General features: G+C 37.0%; 1 protein-coding gene across 10 annotated transcripts in view; it reads right to left on the bottom strand.

Moving 5' to 3' along the window:
* LOC128208803 (spectrin beta chain-like) overlaps positions 1-16443 on the bottom strand; it is a 76399-nt gene that overhangs the window by 16961 nt on the left and 42995 nt on the right. For 8 of the 10 annotated variants that reach the window (XM_052912412.1, XM_052912413.1, XM_052912415.1 and 5 more), the window contains 20 exons: positions 16065-16203; positions 15391-15556; positions 14768-15012; positions 12818-13018; positions 12351-12545; positions 11705-11869; positions 11142-11344; positions 10604-10700; positions 10213-10341; positions 9398-9514; positions 8760-8933; positions 8105-8296; positions 7647-7724; positions 6215-6241; positions 5359-5531; positions 4785-4875; positions 4217-4363; positions 3508-3771; positions 1132-1262; positions 536-722 (listed from right to left, as the gene is read on the bottom strand). In XM_052912412.1, the coding sequence (XP_052768372.1) occupies positions 536-722; positions 1132-1262; positions 3508-3771; positions 4217-4363; positions 4785-4875; positions 5359-5531; positions 6215-6241; positions 7647-7724; positions 8105-8296; positions 8760-8933; positions 9398-9514; positions 10213-10341; positions 10604-10700; positions 11142-11344; positions 11705-11869; positions 12351-12545; positions 12818-13018; positions 14768-15012; positions 15391-15556; positions 16065-16203 (3121 nt within the window). The remainder of the gene's footprint in view (positions 1-535; positions 723-1131; positions 1263-3507; positions 3772-4216; positions 4364-4784; positions 4876-5358; positions 5532-6214; positions 6242-7646; positions 7725-8104; positions 8297-8759; positions 8934-9397; positions 9515-10212; positions 10342-10603; positions 10701-11141; positions 11345-11704; positions 11870-12350; positions 12546-12817; positions 13019-14767; positions 15013-15390; positions 15557-16064; positions 16204-16443) is intronic. The other 2 variants (XM_052912417.1, XM_052912411.1) reach the window with 1 other exon arrangement.

Raw genomic sequence — 16443 nt, 5'->3', positions numbered from 1 at the left:
AACAACACACGTTTTTTTGTGATTTGAATATAGATAAAGCATCCACAATTATTATATTTCAACTGTTAATTTTGTTTTCTTTTTCAAACAAACTATGCTGAAGTATACCGGTAATCACAAACTAAAAACTGAGCATGCAAATATAAAAGTGTAAAAAAACATCTTTCAATTTCTGATTTCAAATCATAGAGTAAACTACATGTAAATATTGTAGAATACACAAGTAGTTTAAGTGAACATCAACCAAAAATCGTGCAACTAATAAAGATATTTCTGCTTTATGATAAATTGAGAATATTCATTAGATGTTACCTTCTTAAATACAGACAGTACAGATTTGTGAGAATAATTAACATCATTAACAATGACATCTTCAAAGAAGTTTTTTGAAAATCACATTGTTTTAGTAGAAATGTTCTTGTGTAAACTGATTAATCCGTCACAAATCCTTTTATCATGCAACTTAACCTTGCAACAAAAAAAGGGACATAAATAAAGGCTTAACTATTTCAACCATTAAAAATACGAATCCTACCTGATTTTTCTTTTCCAGTAGCTGTACGGAGAGCAGACTGTTTCCGTAGTTGGGGTTGGTTGCCTGTGGCATCTTCTCCTCGATCCACAATTTCTCATCCTCCACGTCGCGTACAAACTGGTGGATGAACTTGACCTTCTCCAGTTGCTCACGACGACGCACGAGTGGCTCCTGGATCTTAGCAAACCTGCGTAACGATAAAAATACCATAATTATTATACATGCCCAAAAGCATTATAGCCAAGTTAAAATAAGAACTGCTCAAGTTGGAAAGCAATTATTTTTTCACGATTCAATAGCCATAACTTTGGTGTGCTTTGAGCGACCTTGCAGATACATGTCCACAATTGTGCCATATTTCTTTCAGCAACAACCGTTTCTCTGGCCTATTATTCTGGAGGACACCAATAATTCATAACATCAAATTTATCAAGTTTGATATAATGGTCTCGACTTCAAGACATTAGGTTTGTACCGGACATCAGCCTTCCTGGCCTCTATAATATTCTCCTTTTCGGTTCTATCTTCAAGTGAACCATCAGTTCATCCCGCTCATTCACCTATCATCTTTTTACATCATATTATAAGGTCCTTACCTCTCTGCGACAGCAGCCTTCCTGGCCTCAATGATGCTCTCCTTCTCTGGTTCTATCTTCTTCACATGAACCATCTGTTCATCTAGCTCATTCACCTGCTGTTGCTTCAGTTTCATCTGGCCCTCCAAAAGCTACAATAACAACAACAGAGGCTTTAGATAGGTCAATTCACTCACTGATTTTATCAAGTAGCGCAGCATCAAGCAGGTTTTAGTATGATTGGATTTGCATCTTCAAACTCAACAGAGGCTTTAGTAGGGTCAGTTAACTCATTTGGTATTCGATGTACAAATAATCTTTGACAATAATGTTAAACTCAATGCCTAGTGACCTCAAAGTTGGTGTCATTTATACGGGTGTTGCATACTGATTACATTAATGTAAAATACATGACTGAAAAAAAATTCAAGTTAACGTAGTCAACGTCTTTGTCCTTTCTTTGAACTGAAATTGGACGTGAAATCGTCTTTTTTGCAACCATCCAATACCATTATAGTTAAAATGTTATATATCGATGCCTTGTGACCTCAAATAATGATGGTATCATTTAACACGGTTTTGCATACTGATGTTTGAAATAACATTATTTATAAAGGTATTGCAATGGACATGATAATCTCCCTTATACGACTAAAACCTACAACATTCACGAGGTCAGCTAACTCACAGTTGTAAGGGCTTTGATTTGCATCCCACAGAATTTAACATTCTGACCCATTTTGACAATTACCTAGAAGCACGCAGCACTTTTTTGACAAGCCACTTTTCAATTTCTACTGTATTTCCATTTTCAATTTCTATGATTATAGCAATTAACTGTTTCCAAATTTATGTTAAAATATTCTCAAAATGGAAAGGTTTGAGATGTAAGGTAAGAATCAGTTTGTACCAGGTGGTACTCTTTGAAAGGGAGAGACTTCAATAAGGATTAGCTATACTCTAGAAACTATTTGTTTATGTCTACATCCAAGTAACTGTATCTATAACAACAAGGAGGTTGCAAAACATTGCTTGTACCAGGGCTGTTCTTCAATATTGTGGACAGGCTTTGTGTTTTTTTTTAAATATTGATGTTTTTGTCATGTTAATTTACATATACTTCTGTGAGCATGATTTAAGTTCTAATATATCATTAGAAGCAGACAAAATCTTCCAGCTGGAATAAAATATGTGCATATTGAGGAAAATTTCCTGTAAAGACAGATAGGAAATGACAAGCTCTGAGGAATAAGACATGAATGCCGATTGCATGTGAAGTTGAGAAACTGCATTTAAAACAGATGAGAGGTTTAAAGAAGTTAGTTTTCATTGTCTGTTAATGTATAATTGTCAAAAGCACACATCATTTCAAACAAATAACAATCAAATCGAGAGAAAAAAACAAGGTATTAAACTTAAATCAAACCCCTATTACCTTCATAAAATAAAACCAAAACATGAGCGCCGTGGAGCATAAGCACGTCTGTTGTCGGGTTTTTCAGTTCAAACAAAGTTTATAACTTGAAAATTATAAAGGCCAGAGACACAGGCCTTGCTGTGAGTGTGTGTATTGTCTCTTGCAACATGTGTATCAAGCTTCATTTAAATATCTTGAACTGTTTTTGATTTATGACCTAATTTAAATCATTTGCATGACAACGCAACAGACGACAACGACACCAGGGCAATCACAACACCTCAACCTTCCTTCTTTGAAAAACAGATGGGCACGGTGAATGAGCAATGACATAATACAGACAGAAGGGTGATTAAAAAAGCTCCGTTACTTCTTGCAATCAAGTGCAATGCACCACCTCAAAATGTACAAACATACGTCCTGAATTATCATGTCATATATCCACTGAAACATCAAGTACCATGCAGGGTTATTTGCATGTTATTTTATTTAAATTTTGTGCAAATGAATGGCCATGCATCCTGGTTTTTGGCTACCACAGCAGAAAGCACAATAATTAACCTTTTCTCAAATATTTCAGCTTATAAATTGAAATCAAAATAACCTGCTTTGGAATGTTCATGTGAATAAAAATATGTTAAAGGTTAAATAAAAGATTAATCAGATCAATATGGCAAATGCTCAACAACAAAACACCACAGCACCAAGCTGCCTTGAAATGAATATTCAAAACTGTTAAACCAATGAATAGATGTTCATGCATGGGACAAAATCAATAAATAACCATGGATTTTGATGGATTACTTTTTATGACAAACTTGTTCATTTCCCTGAATCCAGCATACTGTCTTTCCTTATCTTCGAACTGTAGGTAAAGCAAATGAAAGGAAAAAATATTTAAAACTGGTCATTTTTTTTAAGTCATTTTTTTAATTTTAAAAGAAATGATGAAACATTCCACAGATCCTTGGCACACTTACGTTCTGGTTCTGCATCAGGAGATTGACGGTTGTCAAGTCCTTCGCCGACTCCGCCTGTATAATCTGCGACTCCAGCTGGGTGACCCAGCCGTCAATATCATCACAACTCTGTTCGTACAGGACAGCTCGCTTGTTCTCGAACAGTTTGTCGGCCTTCTCTGTTGTTGTGGATTCCAGCTGATCCCACTGCGTGGAGAGGCTTGCCAGAATCGGCCCAATTTGTTCCCGAGTTTCAGGTTTCTCGGCCATCAACTGCTCACCAGCCTGAGGAGAGGAGAGAAGTTTTTATTTTAAGAAATCGATGTGGTATTATTTAGAAATATTACGTACTGCTGAGGGTCATATGGCATTATAAGGACAGGGAGAGGGCTTTATTGTACACTGTTAAGTAAATGAAAGCCAAGAATACAACATTATAGAATCAACAGTTTTGAAACTGAAACAGCAAAAACAACTTTCTAGATATTAACAATCTTGAGCATATAAAGACTATTTGGGAAGTTAAAGAAATTTCAACATAATAATAATAATGAAGTTCAATGCACTCAATGTTAATGGTAGGAAAATTGTGCAATTGCAAGCACTTATTTTTTTAATCCTGAAAAAATTAAGAAATTCAACTGTTTAATAAGTATTCCGACAACCATTTCTTAATATCACTCGCATGTTCTACCTGTACATACATGTTGTAATTCAATTTTTCTCTCACCTCTTGCAGTCTTTGCAGCCTGTCCTTGTTTGCGTTAATCTCGCGCTCGAAGGCCTGGTGACGCAGGTACTTGCTGTGGAGGTTCTTTGCGTCTCTGTAGGTCTCGTCTTCTGCGGCGGCCATCTTGTCATGCAGCCAGTCTCGTAACTATGCAAACAAGGCAACAATTGTTCAGCCTTAGTCTTTTGAAAAATGGACACCAAGACACCATGTTTTAGGCTTGCATGAAATCACACAAGGTGTTTGTATTCTTAAAAATAACTCTTAATGAGTTTAAAATATATAGTATGGGATAACTTGATTTCATTGGTCTTTATAAAGAGGATTATAAGACATTGACAAATTAAAACGCTAATAATTTAACACAGTTTTGCAATATCATGACAGGTGAAGATGTTAAATGGTACGCTTGTGTCGTCCTCTCACTCAGAATGTCATGGGTTAAAGCTTGGATTTGGGTACCTTCTCATGTCCTCTCAAATACTGAAACCAGTACTGATGGACCACAGATTGATTCATGTATTCACCCTCAAGCTGAAACAAATCTGAATTTACAATGGTCACAAACCTCGTCACATTCCTGGAGGAACTGCTGTAGCAGGAGTTGGTCCTTGAGTCTGTCAAGCTGTTCATCTGCTCTCTGCCTGTTAGCGTTACGCCTGAAACACATCAAACAGATGGGCTTATCGTACAGGACCAATTTTCTCGAAAAATTCTCAAGCCAAATGATTTCATTAACATCTTAAGCCAAATGATTTCAATTATCAAACTATTACCTTTAACATTATTTTCTAAAATGAAATTAATTCATAGTGAAAATTGTGAAAAACAATGGTGATGACTTCCTTTAAAGGTCTTTAAAATCTTCTAAATGAGAATATGACACAAATTATACCAAAAAAAAATATAGTGAGCTTCATATGATTTGGTTATAAGGGACTTAATCTTATCTGAAAAATTGGATCCAGTTATTTTAAATTAATAAAAAAATATGACTTATAAAAGGAACAAGGTTTCAAAGACTTGTACAATATATGACAAAAAAGCAGGGGTGTTTTCCCAAATAATTGTAGGATTTTTGTGAAGTGACATAAAAAAAATAAAGTTACAAAAAATGTTGAAGAAATTAAATTAAATGTTACCTTTCATTTATATTTTCCGCCTTTTTGTGTATTTTGTCTGCAGCATAGTGGCCATCCTCCATAAGCCGGTTGGCAAATGTGAGAACTGCGTTGATCTTCTCATCGTTGGCATCCATTGTTGTAATGAACGCTTCATGACTCTTGATCAGGTTATCTGCCGCCTCCAATGTGTTCTACAAGTAGTCAGTAATAGTTCAATGTAACCTCAGGAAAAAGCTCAGTGAGTAATAGTTGGGTGTAACCTCAATAAAAAATAAGGCAAATCACCCTGAAGAAAGCTTTTTGGAAATCCATTGTTATACACATCTTATATTTATGTGAATTGCTACCATGTGATCATTAATTATTTGTTTCCCTGTATTCTTGTTTCCCTGTTTTTAATCGAAAATATCTCTATGAAGTAATACTGAACATATTGTCACTAATGAAATTAAACATATGGAAACATTGTTGACAGTAAAACTTACAAGCAAGGCAATCATTGTAGCAAACCATTAACGGGGTAAACCTGTCCTTATTAATGTTAAAAAGAAAACCGTAGTAACTTCTATCTAATGTATATTAATCTACTTGACATGCAACACTACATTGCAACAACAAATTTTTACAAAGAAAATAAGCAGGTATAAAAATATCCACATTTTTCCCCGTAGTAAAAAATAAAATAGTTGCTGTAGGTTATATTTTTTAAAGAAAACCAGAAAAATAAACAAAAAAACATGAAAATTGTATTTCCGATTTTTTTAAATAATTTTTTTTCTTCTCTAAAAGCAGAAACAAGTCGGCGCTACATTGACAACACAAGACGTGACAAAATGAGTCGGACATGCGATGATTTTCCGTGACGACCAGTTACCTTTGTTTCAATGAGTCCAAGTGCGTTCTACAGAAAGTGAGAGTACATGAATACACATGAAAGGGTAAAAAAGAGCTCTGCAGAGCAAACATTAACACTCGTCTTTTCTGTCAAACAAGGGGCATAAATCAATGATTATTTGAGCTGGAGTTGTGGGCCTTTTTTTGTTCTTTAGGTAGCTCTGTTCCCGATGTAACACCACTATTGGCCGCTTGGACAGTATGCCAGAGTTATGGGCCTTGCTACACATTGTGCTTTTGTCTCTGGCAACATGTGTACCAAGTTTCATTTGAATATCTTGAAGCATTTTGGAATTATGGCCAAGTTTAATGTTTTTTGCATGACTTTTCACTAATACCTACGACACAAAGGCTATAACAACACCTCAATAAAATAAAATCTTTGAAAAACAGATCAGCTAAACTTAATTTGCACAGCAATTGCTGAAAAATTATATCCATGTACAAAAATAAGAGAGCAGATAAGCACTTTTCAATCTATTCAATTGACAAAATCTTTTTTTTAAACTCCAACAATAGTGTTTCAGATGTCAACAATAAAGTTTTAGTTTCTTAAACTTCTTAGCTTCTACATTTTTAGATGTTGAGATAACTTAAACATTTCAGTTGTCCGTTTAAAAAGAGAGACTTCGGAATCTGTCATGAGATGGAAATGTAAACATACAATGTTGGTGACCAACAGAATGAGTGCACAAACACTTTAAAGTGAATTAAAATTTTGTGCCAATGACCAAAAAAAAAATATTGCGCAATAATATACATGTAGACACATTTAAGAAATACTAAATGTAAAAAAAAAAATATGTGAAGTTTGGAACAGAATGAAAAGACAAGACCATAAACATCACACTGTAGATTGTTAGAATTACGTTAGACCCTTTATTCGCTTATTTTATATTTTAGTCACATTCTTGCAGGCCCTTTTTAATAGTTAGATTTTTTTAGTAATGGCCAATTTTGTACCGGTAGCCATTTTTTTTAGTTTCAGTGAATTTTGCTAGGTTCTTTTTTATGATTTTTAGTTTTGGCCAATTTTAAGGTTCCTTTTGTGATTCTTTTCATTTTAGCACATTTTGCAAAGTCATTTTTTCATGATTTGATCTGATTTTTTGACCATTTTTTAGTTTTGGGCCAATTCTGCAAGATTTTAGTCCAGCGCCATTATCAAATGATCTAAAAAGAACGATTAATTGAATATTTCCCAGGGTTATTAATATTTAAGAGAGTTGAAATATTATGAAAATAAAAGCCACGCAAAATTGAAACAATCTTCAGTATACAAGAAGCAGTTTGACAACAACTGCAGTGTAGAGCTTACATAGTACAGGTTTTGCAATAGATCAAGACTAGAATAATGCTAGAAGAAAAATCTGCTTAGAGAAAGATCGTTTAATTAATTGAGGAAATTTTACCGGCACATCTTCCTTGGAGAGGAAATTTTCTTGCTGGTTCAGCAAAACTTCAGCCTGTTTGGCATCCCTCAAGAACATCTGAAAAGGGATAAATAAAATTGTAGATAATCAATTGGCAGACGAGAATTGATAAGTTATGAATAATTCCTATATACTTTTCGGGATTACACATACAATGAACATTCATTTGATGTCATTTATTATAATATTGTGTTCTATACATGCTCAACACTGTTTAACTTATAAAAATACAAATGCTACCACATTCCAGCTGCCATTCAGGGCTCTGAGCTGCTGGGTAAGGAACATGTCCTGGGATCCATTAAATGGTACTAAGCCCCTTTACTAGTGAGATACGCCTACCTGTAGGTTGATATCCTGAGACTGCCACTGGGCAAGAAACATATACTAGGGGACCATTTAATGGTAAAGACCCCTTACTATGGACATTAGCCTACCTGTAGGTTGAGATCCTGAGAGAGGCTCTGTTGTCGACTCTCCCACATCTGTAGAAGCTCCTTCCAGCCATCATCCAGGGCACTGAGCCGCTGGGCAAGGAACATGTACTGAGGATCCGTCTGGCCCTCCGTAACATGGTCACCAAAGTCCTTCATCTTGGCGTACTCTGGTGCATAAGCATCTATCTCATCCTATAAGTGAAGACATAATCAACTTATATTTTTACACAGAGAAACTTCTGTTTTTGGTACATATTACTTGTATGTCAACTATGCCCCAATTTTTCCTTGGCAAAAAGTTCTTAAGCATAACAAGCTGAACTACAATGTTTCGATAGGGCAAAATATCTTTGATTTGAATAGAAAAAATTCAGTTCATGTTTTCAAAAATTGGGGCTAGATCATTAAATCATGCTTGTCCTGTACAATTCAGCTGACATACAGATTGTATATCGTTCATAATTTTAATTTTGCAATGTTTTTTTTCATGGTTCTTATGCTTGTCCTTAGACATGCCCCATTGATACCATTTAGCCTACTGGCCAATTAAATTTACAGTCCAATCAAAACACTCAGATTCTGCTCTGAAAATTAAGTTCAATCTAAGGAGGTTTGCCAATACCATAAACCTTAATATGGAGTATGTTAAGCCCACCTTGAGTTGCTGGTGCTGGTTGAGAAGGCGCTCAGCATCAGAAAGACTATTGGGTGCATCCTCGGAGGCGACAGTGGTCTGTGTACGCGAGAGCCACTGCTGGAAGTGGTCCAGGTTGCCAAGGAAACGCTGGAGCTCGCCAGCCTCACCAAGCTTCTCATCACGATCCTTCAGCTGTGTGTGGGGAAAAATGTGAGGTTGATGATATGTGGTTATTAATGTTTGTCAATGGTCATTGCATGTACTTGGCTACCATGATCAAACTTAAAAAGCACTGTGCTTTTGGTTTAAGCTATTTCATTATTTTGAAAACACCAATAACTCTCACATTCAGTCTCGAGTCAAAGATATGTACTTTTGTTGCTTTGTAAACAAAGCTTCTAAGAGTAGATCCTATATTGTGACTTAAAAAGACTGTAGGCAAGTTTATAAGTAACTGTTAAAAATGTGTGGAACTGTAGAAAGTAGATTCCTTTAGAAAAGGCAAGTGGGGAAAAAGTATTCCATGTTAAAGGTTGGTCCAGATAATCATTATTTCAGCAATCTTGTTGTGGACTCTTATATTTCTGAAATGAAAGTCAGTTTTTGCTCAAAGCTCATTGAAGTTTTATTTAAGATTAATAAGCTGTCTATCGTACCATGTCCTTGAGGTTAACCCAGACATTGCTGATCTCGGCAATCTTGTCTCTAATGGCCTCAGCCTCATCTGGTTTATCTTCCTCCAGTCTCTCAGCTTCCGACTGTAGTGACTCCAGCTGAAATATGGGGTGTCATTTGTGTAAATATCAGAAATAATCTGTGATCTAATGAAACAGGGAGTAATAGCAGAATTTAATGGTCATGTTTAATATCTAAATGCAGTCATTGAAATTAGACTTTTGGATGAACAAGCCCGAATTCTTATACTATTGCTTGGCATCAAATTTTTTAACAAGCCCTGATATATAAAATTCAGAATTTGAGCAAGCCCGGAAGACATTTTACCAGTGCAGGGCTTGCGGGCTTGTGGTAATTTCGACCACTGTAATGGTGTTTTATTATTCATCCAGTACTTTCAGCATTTCACTAAAATAATGATGCCAAACAACTGACACCGTCTCATACAAGTTTTTTCTCCTTGTAACAGAGTGGCACCTAAATCAACCAATTCCCCCTCCTCTCTCTTCTCCCCAAGACATTCAGTACATTAGGCTGTTAATACACTGGCTTCATCGTCATGCATTAGGCTTAAGAGTTGCAGTCACTATAGGGCCATAATTCTCATCAGATCATCCCATTTCTCAATCATCACCCATCCTTGTCCAAAATACCATGGCCTAGAGTACCTTGGCTTGTGTCCCTGCCAGGTGATGTTCTTGTCAGATTGTCATTTCTGTAATGTCATCACTAGACAAGAATGGCTACCCAGCCCCCTCCCCATTTAAATACCCCTAAACCTAATCCATTTCCATACCTTGGCTTGAATGGCTGCCAGGTCACGCTCCATGCCAGAGAGGCGTCTCTGCAGGGTCATCACACCGGTCAGATCGTTACCCAGTTCCTCTGTGGATTCTATGATCTTAGCCTTCTCATTGATCCAGCTCTGAAAACATGGGCAAACATGAATTATTATCTTTATTGTTAATCAAAGTTGTAATTGAAATTCCACCAACTATTGAAACATGTTAATAACTTTGTACCAGATAAAGTTTTAATATACCTCAGATAAAAACAAATTCAAGTTCTTGAAATTCCAGTAATGGCCAAGATTAAACTTTAAGCACATAGACTCTGCCACTGAGGCTATCAGAATACCCTATGTTTTTATTCGAGAAACAGAAAAGATAAGTCCATTTGTGACTCACAATGGTTTCATTGCACTCAATGTGGAAGTTCTGAAGACCATGGGCTCCCTCAATCTCATCTCTCTTGGCTTCCACCAGTTCACGTAGGTTGTTCCAGCTGAAAATGTGACATACAATATAGCTTTACTAAGTAATCATCTGGAAAAACTAGAGTTATGGGTCTTGATATTCTTTAATGCACTGATATTGTTGTTCTAAATGAAAGGTAACAATATCTATTTATTTTTCTCCTTCCTTACAATTACCTGGTGATTACTTAATATACATGGGAATGATCAGCCCAACCAATCCACTTGGCATTTAATGCCAATAACATACATTAAAAGACAGAACTCGAAGCTTTAAAATCAAGGTCAGTGGCATCTTATTCACAGGAAAAGAACACTTAAAATTGAATGCAACTGTTGCATACCTGACTTCATAATTTTTGCATTTTTAGGTTATAAAGAAACAAGATAAGACTAAATTTTCGACTGAATACCCACTGAAACTTGTACACTTCCCCGAATTGCATATTTTTAAGGTCATATGCACTTACTTCGTGTTGAGGTCATTCTGTCTCTGAATAACCTCAGCAGCATTGGGGTGCTCCACCTGCAGGAGCTGGCGCGCCAACTGGTTGACGACGCCCACTTTGGAAGCATTTGCGTTCATCTCATGTTCGAAACCCTCGAAACGGTGCCTCATTATGGCTAACTCTTCGATATCATCTGTGATAATCATTGTTGTTAACAGTTTCTCCTGAAAAGGGAAAAAGATGAAAGATGCATTAAGTAGAAATCTTAGCAAGTTGTAGGATGACAATACCTTAAAAAACTCTAAACCATGTCGGCCAAAGATTATATAAACAAACATTTTGGGACTTCAAACAATGAAAACCCAACCTAATATCATAATCTAAAAATGCTTCCGTAATGTGTTACATGTATTTGCACAAAAAGCTACATCATACAACTGTCAGGACACAACTTCGGATATCTCCAGTTTGACAGTACAACTATATTTTGATACTGAATTTCAAGCCTACCATATTGACCCTTTTTAATGATTTTGTTCCATTGACTCCGACATATATTTATCCAATGGAATATTTTTACTGACCTTTTCATCAATCCAGGTGACAACACTGTCGGCCTCGTTGAAGAGTTTGTACAGCGACAGGGCGTCAAGGAGCCGCTGTTTACGCAGTTTGGCAAGCTCCAGTAGCTCCTGATAGCGTCGGTCGATACTTCCTAGGGTCGTCTGTACAGACTCTGACTCACGATCCTGAAACAATATCCAGATATTAGAATTTGTGTACAGTACAGATTGGTTCAAAAATTCTTGATGTTCTCTTCAGTTTTAACAGTTCAATATGTCATGACCTCATATCTATATTCAATTATTTATTTTCTTAATATATATCCTAAACTTCTTAAATAAAATTTCTTAATATTTCTTCATATATGATGTACTTCAACAGTGAGGAAATATTTGGTTCACATTATTTTAATGTTATCCAAATAAAATACAGAATACATGGTTGGTGTCGAGATTGAGAGACTTCCAACTTCATTAGGCAACATATCTTGGGAAGCTTTGGCATAAAAGCAATAAAACCACTGAAGACCTTTGATAAGATACACTTTGTCTTCTACCTTATCAGCTTTCCTCCCCTACATCATTGTACATGTGGACACATTTAACTCCATCTTCCCCCTACACTACCCTAAGGAAACAAATATGTATGCTTAATCGAGGCCCCTACCTGTTCTCCCAGGTTTGCAGCCTGTTCATGCAGGGCCTCTATCACGCTCTGGTAATTCTTCAAGTCATCTGTGACATCCTTGTGTTTCTTCAGCAGCGACTGGACGCTCGCTTCGTCCCGGCCTACGTCGTCACTTGAGACGAGGCGTAGGGTATCGTGCATCCATGTGTCAATGTCATCAGCATCAGCGAAGAACTGAAAATATGGGAATGATTTGAAACTTTACCATTTAAATTTGCAACTTCTTGGAATTGTATATGAGATAAATCTCTTCTGACAACAGTTTTCTAAAGCAAAAATAAGCTCTTTTTGGGGTTGAAAATTACAATAAATCTAAATTTCTCAAAATAAGTTTCACCTTTTTAAATTCAAGTATTTCCATATAAATTACATGCAAATTTACATAAAATCACAAAAATGGACTGCAAAAGTTCTTAGATCAGGGAAATATCAGCCCACAAACATACCTGATAGAAATCTACTGCCTCGTTGAGACGTTTCTTGCGGAAGGCTGCAAGGTCGATGAGGCTTTCCCACTGCTCGTTGATCTCGTCTATGCGCTCCTGGATTTTCTCCGCGCCGAAATTGCCAGCCGAAATGAGATCATTGCCCAATTGGAGCACTGATTGCAGGTGGGTGTGTCTAGCTGTCATCTCATCCTCCATATTCTGGAAAGATTTAATGCCCAATGAACACATGATGCGAAAATGAGTAAATTTGTCCTTTAATTACAAATTAAACAGATTTTTAACTTTAACTCCAATAGATTATAACCTAATAGTCAAACACTGATTCAACATCGTCCATGTTATTTTATATAATGTTAAGGAATTTTGAAGACTTCAAAGTATGGATGACTTTTTTTCCCCCTGCAAGTATCATTCGTCAAGTCCAATAATTCTGAACAGATTTTTTTATTTATAACACAAATTGCCCTTTAGACAGGTATATATTAGAAACTCATAAAATAACAAGAACTGTCACAGTATGTGACAAATGCCCCCGAATGTGACATTGACCTACGAACAAGGCCAGTACATGAAAAGTTGATCTTGCCTTTATGTGTCAAATACATATGGCAAGTTGTTTTAAATTTCCTCTGAACATAAAAAATACCACCCATACTTGACAACCTACACTGTTATGTCCTTATATTCAGAATTCCCTTGTGAATAAACACTTAGTGTATCTTTCACCTTAGAGGTAGGGACATGGGTCTTGCACAGGACACGTCGTCTTCGTATGTGGAACACATGTAGCAAGTTATTTTAAAATCTGTCCTTACAAGGGAAAGTTACACCACGGACACGACAACCTATACTCTATGTCCTTGTATGCAGCACTCCATTGTGAATAAAAACTAAGTGTGACCTTGACCTTTGAGGTAGGGACACGGGTCTTGCACGAGACACGTTGTCTTGGTATGTGAAACACATGTGGCAAGTTATTTTAAAATCTGTCCTTACAAGAGAAAGTAACAGCCCGGACACGACAACCTATACTCCATGTCCTTATATGCAGCACTCCATTGTGAATAAAAACTAAGTGTGACCTTGACCTTTGAGGTAGGGACAAGGGTTTTGCACGCGACACGTCATCTTGGTATATGGAACACATGTGGCAAGTTATTTTAAAATCTGTCCATACAAGGGAAAGTTAAAGCCCGGACACGACAACCTATACTCTGTCCTTATATGCAGCACTCCATTGTAAATAAACACTAAGTGTGACCTTGACCTTTGAGGTAGGGACACGGGTCTTGTACGCGACACATCGTCTTGGTATGTGGAACACACGTGGCAAGTTATTTTAAAATCTGTCCATACAAGAGAAAGTAACAGCCCGGACACGACAACCTATACTCCATGTCCTTATATGCAGCACTCCATTGTGAATAAACACTAAGTGTGACCTTGACCTTTGAGGTAGGGACACGGGTCTTGCACGCGACACGTCGTCTTGGTATGTGGAACACATGTGGCAAGTTATTTTAAAATCTGTCCATACAAGAGAAAGTTACAGCCCGGACACGACAACCTATACTCTATGTCCTCATATGCAGCACTCCATTGTGAATAAACACTAAGTGTGACCCTGACCTTTGAGGTAGGGACACGGGTCTTGCACGCCACACGTTGTCTTGGTATGTGGAACACATGTGGCAAGTTATTTTAAAATCTGTCCATACAAGGGAAAGTTACAGAGCCGGACGGACGGACGGACGGTGCGATTTTAATATGCCCACCTTCGGGGGCATAAAAATATTGCTTGTCCAGAAAAAAAAAATAATGAAAAACTACCTCCTAATTAAGTATTGATGTTATTTTATCTAATAGCCTAATATTAACAAACCATTTGTGTAAGGGTAATTTTGATTGCTAACATGAGAGTCACAGTAATAGGAATACTACTCTTACCTTCTGTTTGTTGAGGAGGAGATGCACACTAGTAAGGTCGTGACCGAGGTCGGGGGCGGACATGAGTTGTTCCTTTTCCCGTATCCAGCCCTCTTCGTCGGCCATATCCCAGTAGAACTGCCAGAGCTTCCGCGATTCGAAGAGTCGGTTCTTGCGGTCTTCGGCAAGACGTTGAAGCTCCTCGTACGCGTTTTCCAGCGTGCTGATTCGGTCCTTAACAATCTCTGGATCACTGGGTCGGTAGCCTTAAAATTTAACAAATTTGTTTTGTTATATTAATGAGAATGTGTAACTTTCAAGACTATCAGATATCAATGAAAGCTATATCACATTAACAAAACTAGTGAATCAGTGATTACAGCGGAATTCATGCACAGGAAAGAACCATGGTTCCTTAATCACAGAATTGATCTGACTTGAAGATGAGGGTAAGTAACCTCAACCCCCCCCCACCCACCCACCCCCCAGGCTTGACTAGCCAGTCCGTACAATGCCATGCAAGTTGGTGAGTTCCTACCAATTCCCCATGGAATAGTCTTACAAGTAAATATTGTAGTATACAGTGTTCAGCTATTACAAAAAAGAATAGATAACCAACACAGATTGTCATAACATATATATACCTCCAACTTCAGAGAAGTCACCATCGACAAATTTGTCGGCTTGATGGTTGACAGTTTTAACGCGTTCCCCGAGCACATGAATGTCGGCCTCGAGTAACCCGTGCTTCTGTAGTAGGTCATCAACCCCCATCAGATGTTTTCCGTAGTCCTCCGACATAAGGCGAGACTGAAATAAATATCATAATCAGATAAATATTACACATCTCTCTTCAGGCATTGCAATGGTTCAAACGTGCTCTTTTTTTGAAAGAACATACAAAGTGTCCAACAACATTCAACATTTGGCTAAAAGAAAATCACTTAAAAAACGCCCTTTACCAAACTAATACATATTACCTTTTAGTCGAGGCAATATATCTAAGAATTGAATTGGGTCAATTTTCTATTGCTGTGATTCTTGTTTAAGCATTGCTCATTATTGAAGTACATGCACATGTTAACATTGGTCTATCTGTTTTAGCAGCATTATAAGAGTTCAAACCATGAGTTATAGGCCTTACATGTGCAAATTGTCTCTCACAACATGTATAACAAGTCTCATTTGACTATTTTGAACGCTTTTAGAGCCACGGCTAATGTTTTTTACAACAACGCCAGCAGCACCGACGACTAACAAAAGACTGTAACTTTTTTCAGACAAGCTTAAAATCTTAATTCAGAGTGACCTATGTTACCTTGATTTCCTCCATCCAGTCGAGGATGTACAGCATCTCCTGGAAGATCTTCTGCAGCTGTAGAGACAGCTCCAGTCTCATCCTGCGTGCTCTCAGCAGCTCTAGCAGGTAGTTCCACAGGCGAATCACATTGTCCTTCCTGCAATGTTACATGTAAAGGTAGGTATAAATTTGTATCATATTGTTGCATCATGAAAGCCAGACTTGCTAAATACAACCTCTTGGATGAAAAAGCAGTACTAATAACCCTGCTCAATGTTTTTCCCTTTCGGACATATGATGAAGACGCCGTATACACGTTTTATGAAAAAATCAGTTTTTGTTACAAGATGCTGTTCATACATAAGAGTCAAAAATCACTTATCAAACTTGTACAAGA

Source organism: Mya arenaria, chromosome 11, assembly GCF_026914265.1.
Source record: "Mya arenaria isolate MELC-2E11 chromosome 11, ASM2691426v1".
Classification (NCBI taxonomy): domain Eukaryota; kingdom Metazoa; phylum Mollusca; class Bivalvia; order Myida; family Myidae; genus Mya; species Mya arenaria.
The sequence above is the reverse complement of the archived record's forward strand: the minus strand, read 5'-3'. Positions and strand labels throughout refer to the sequence as shown.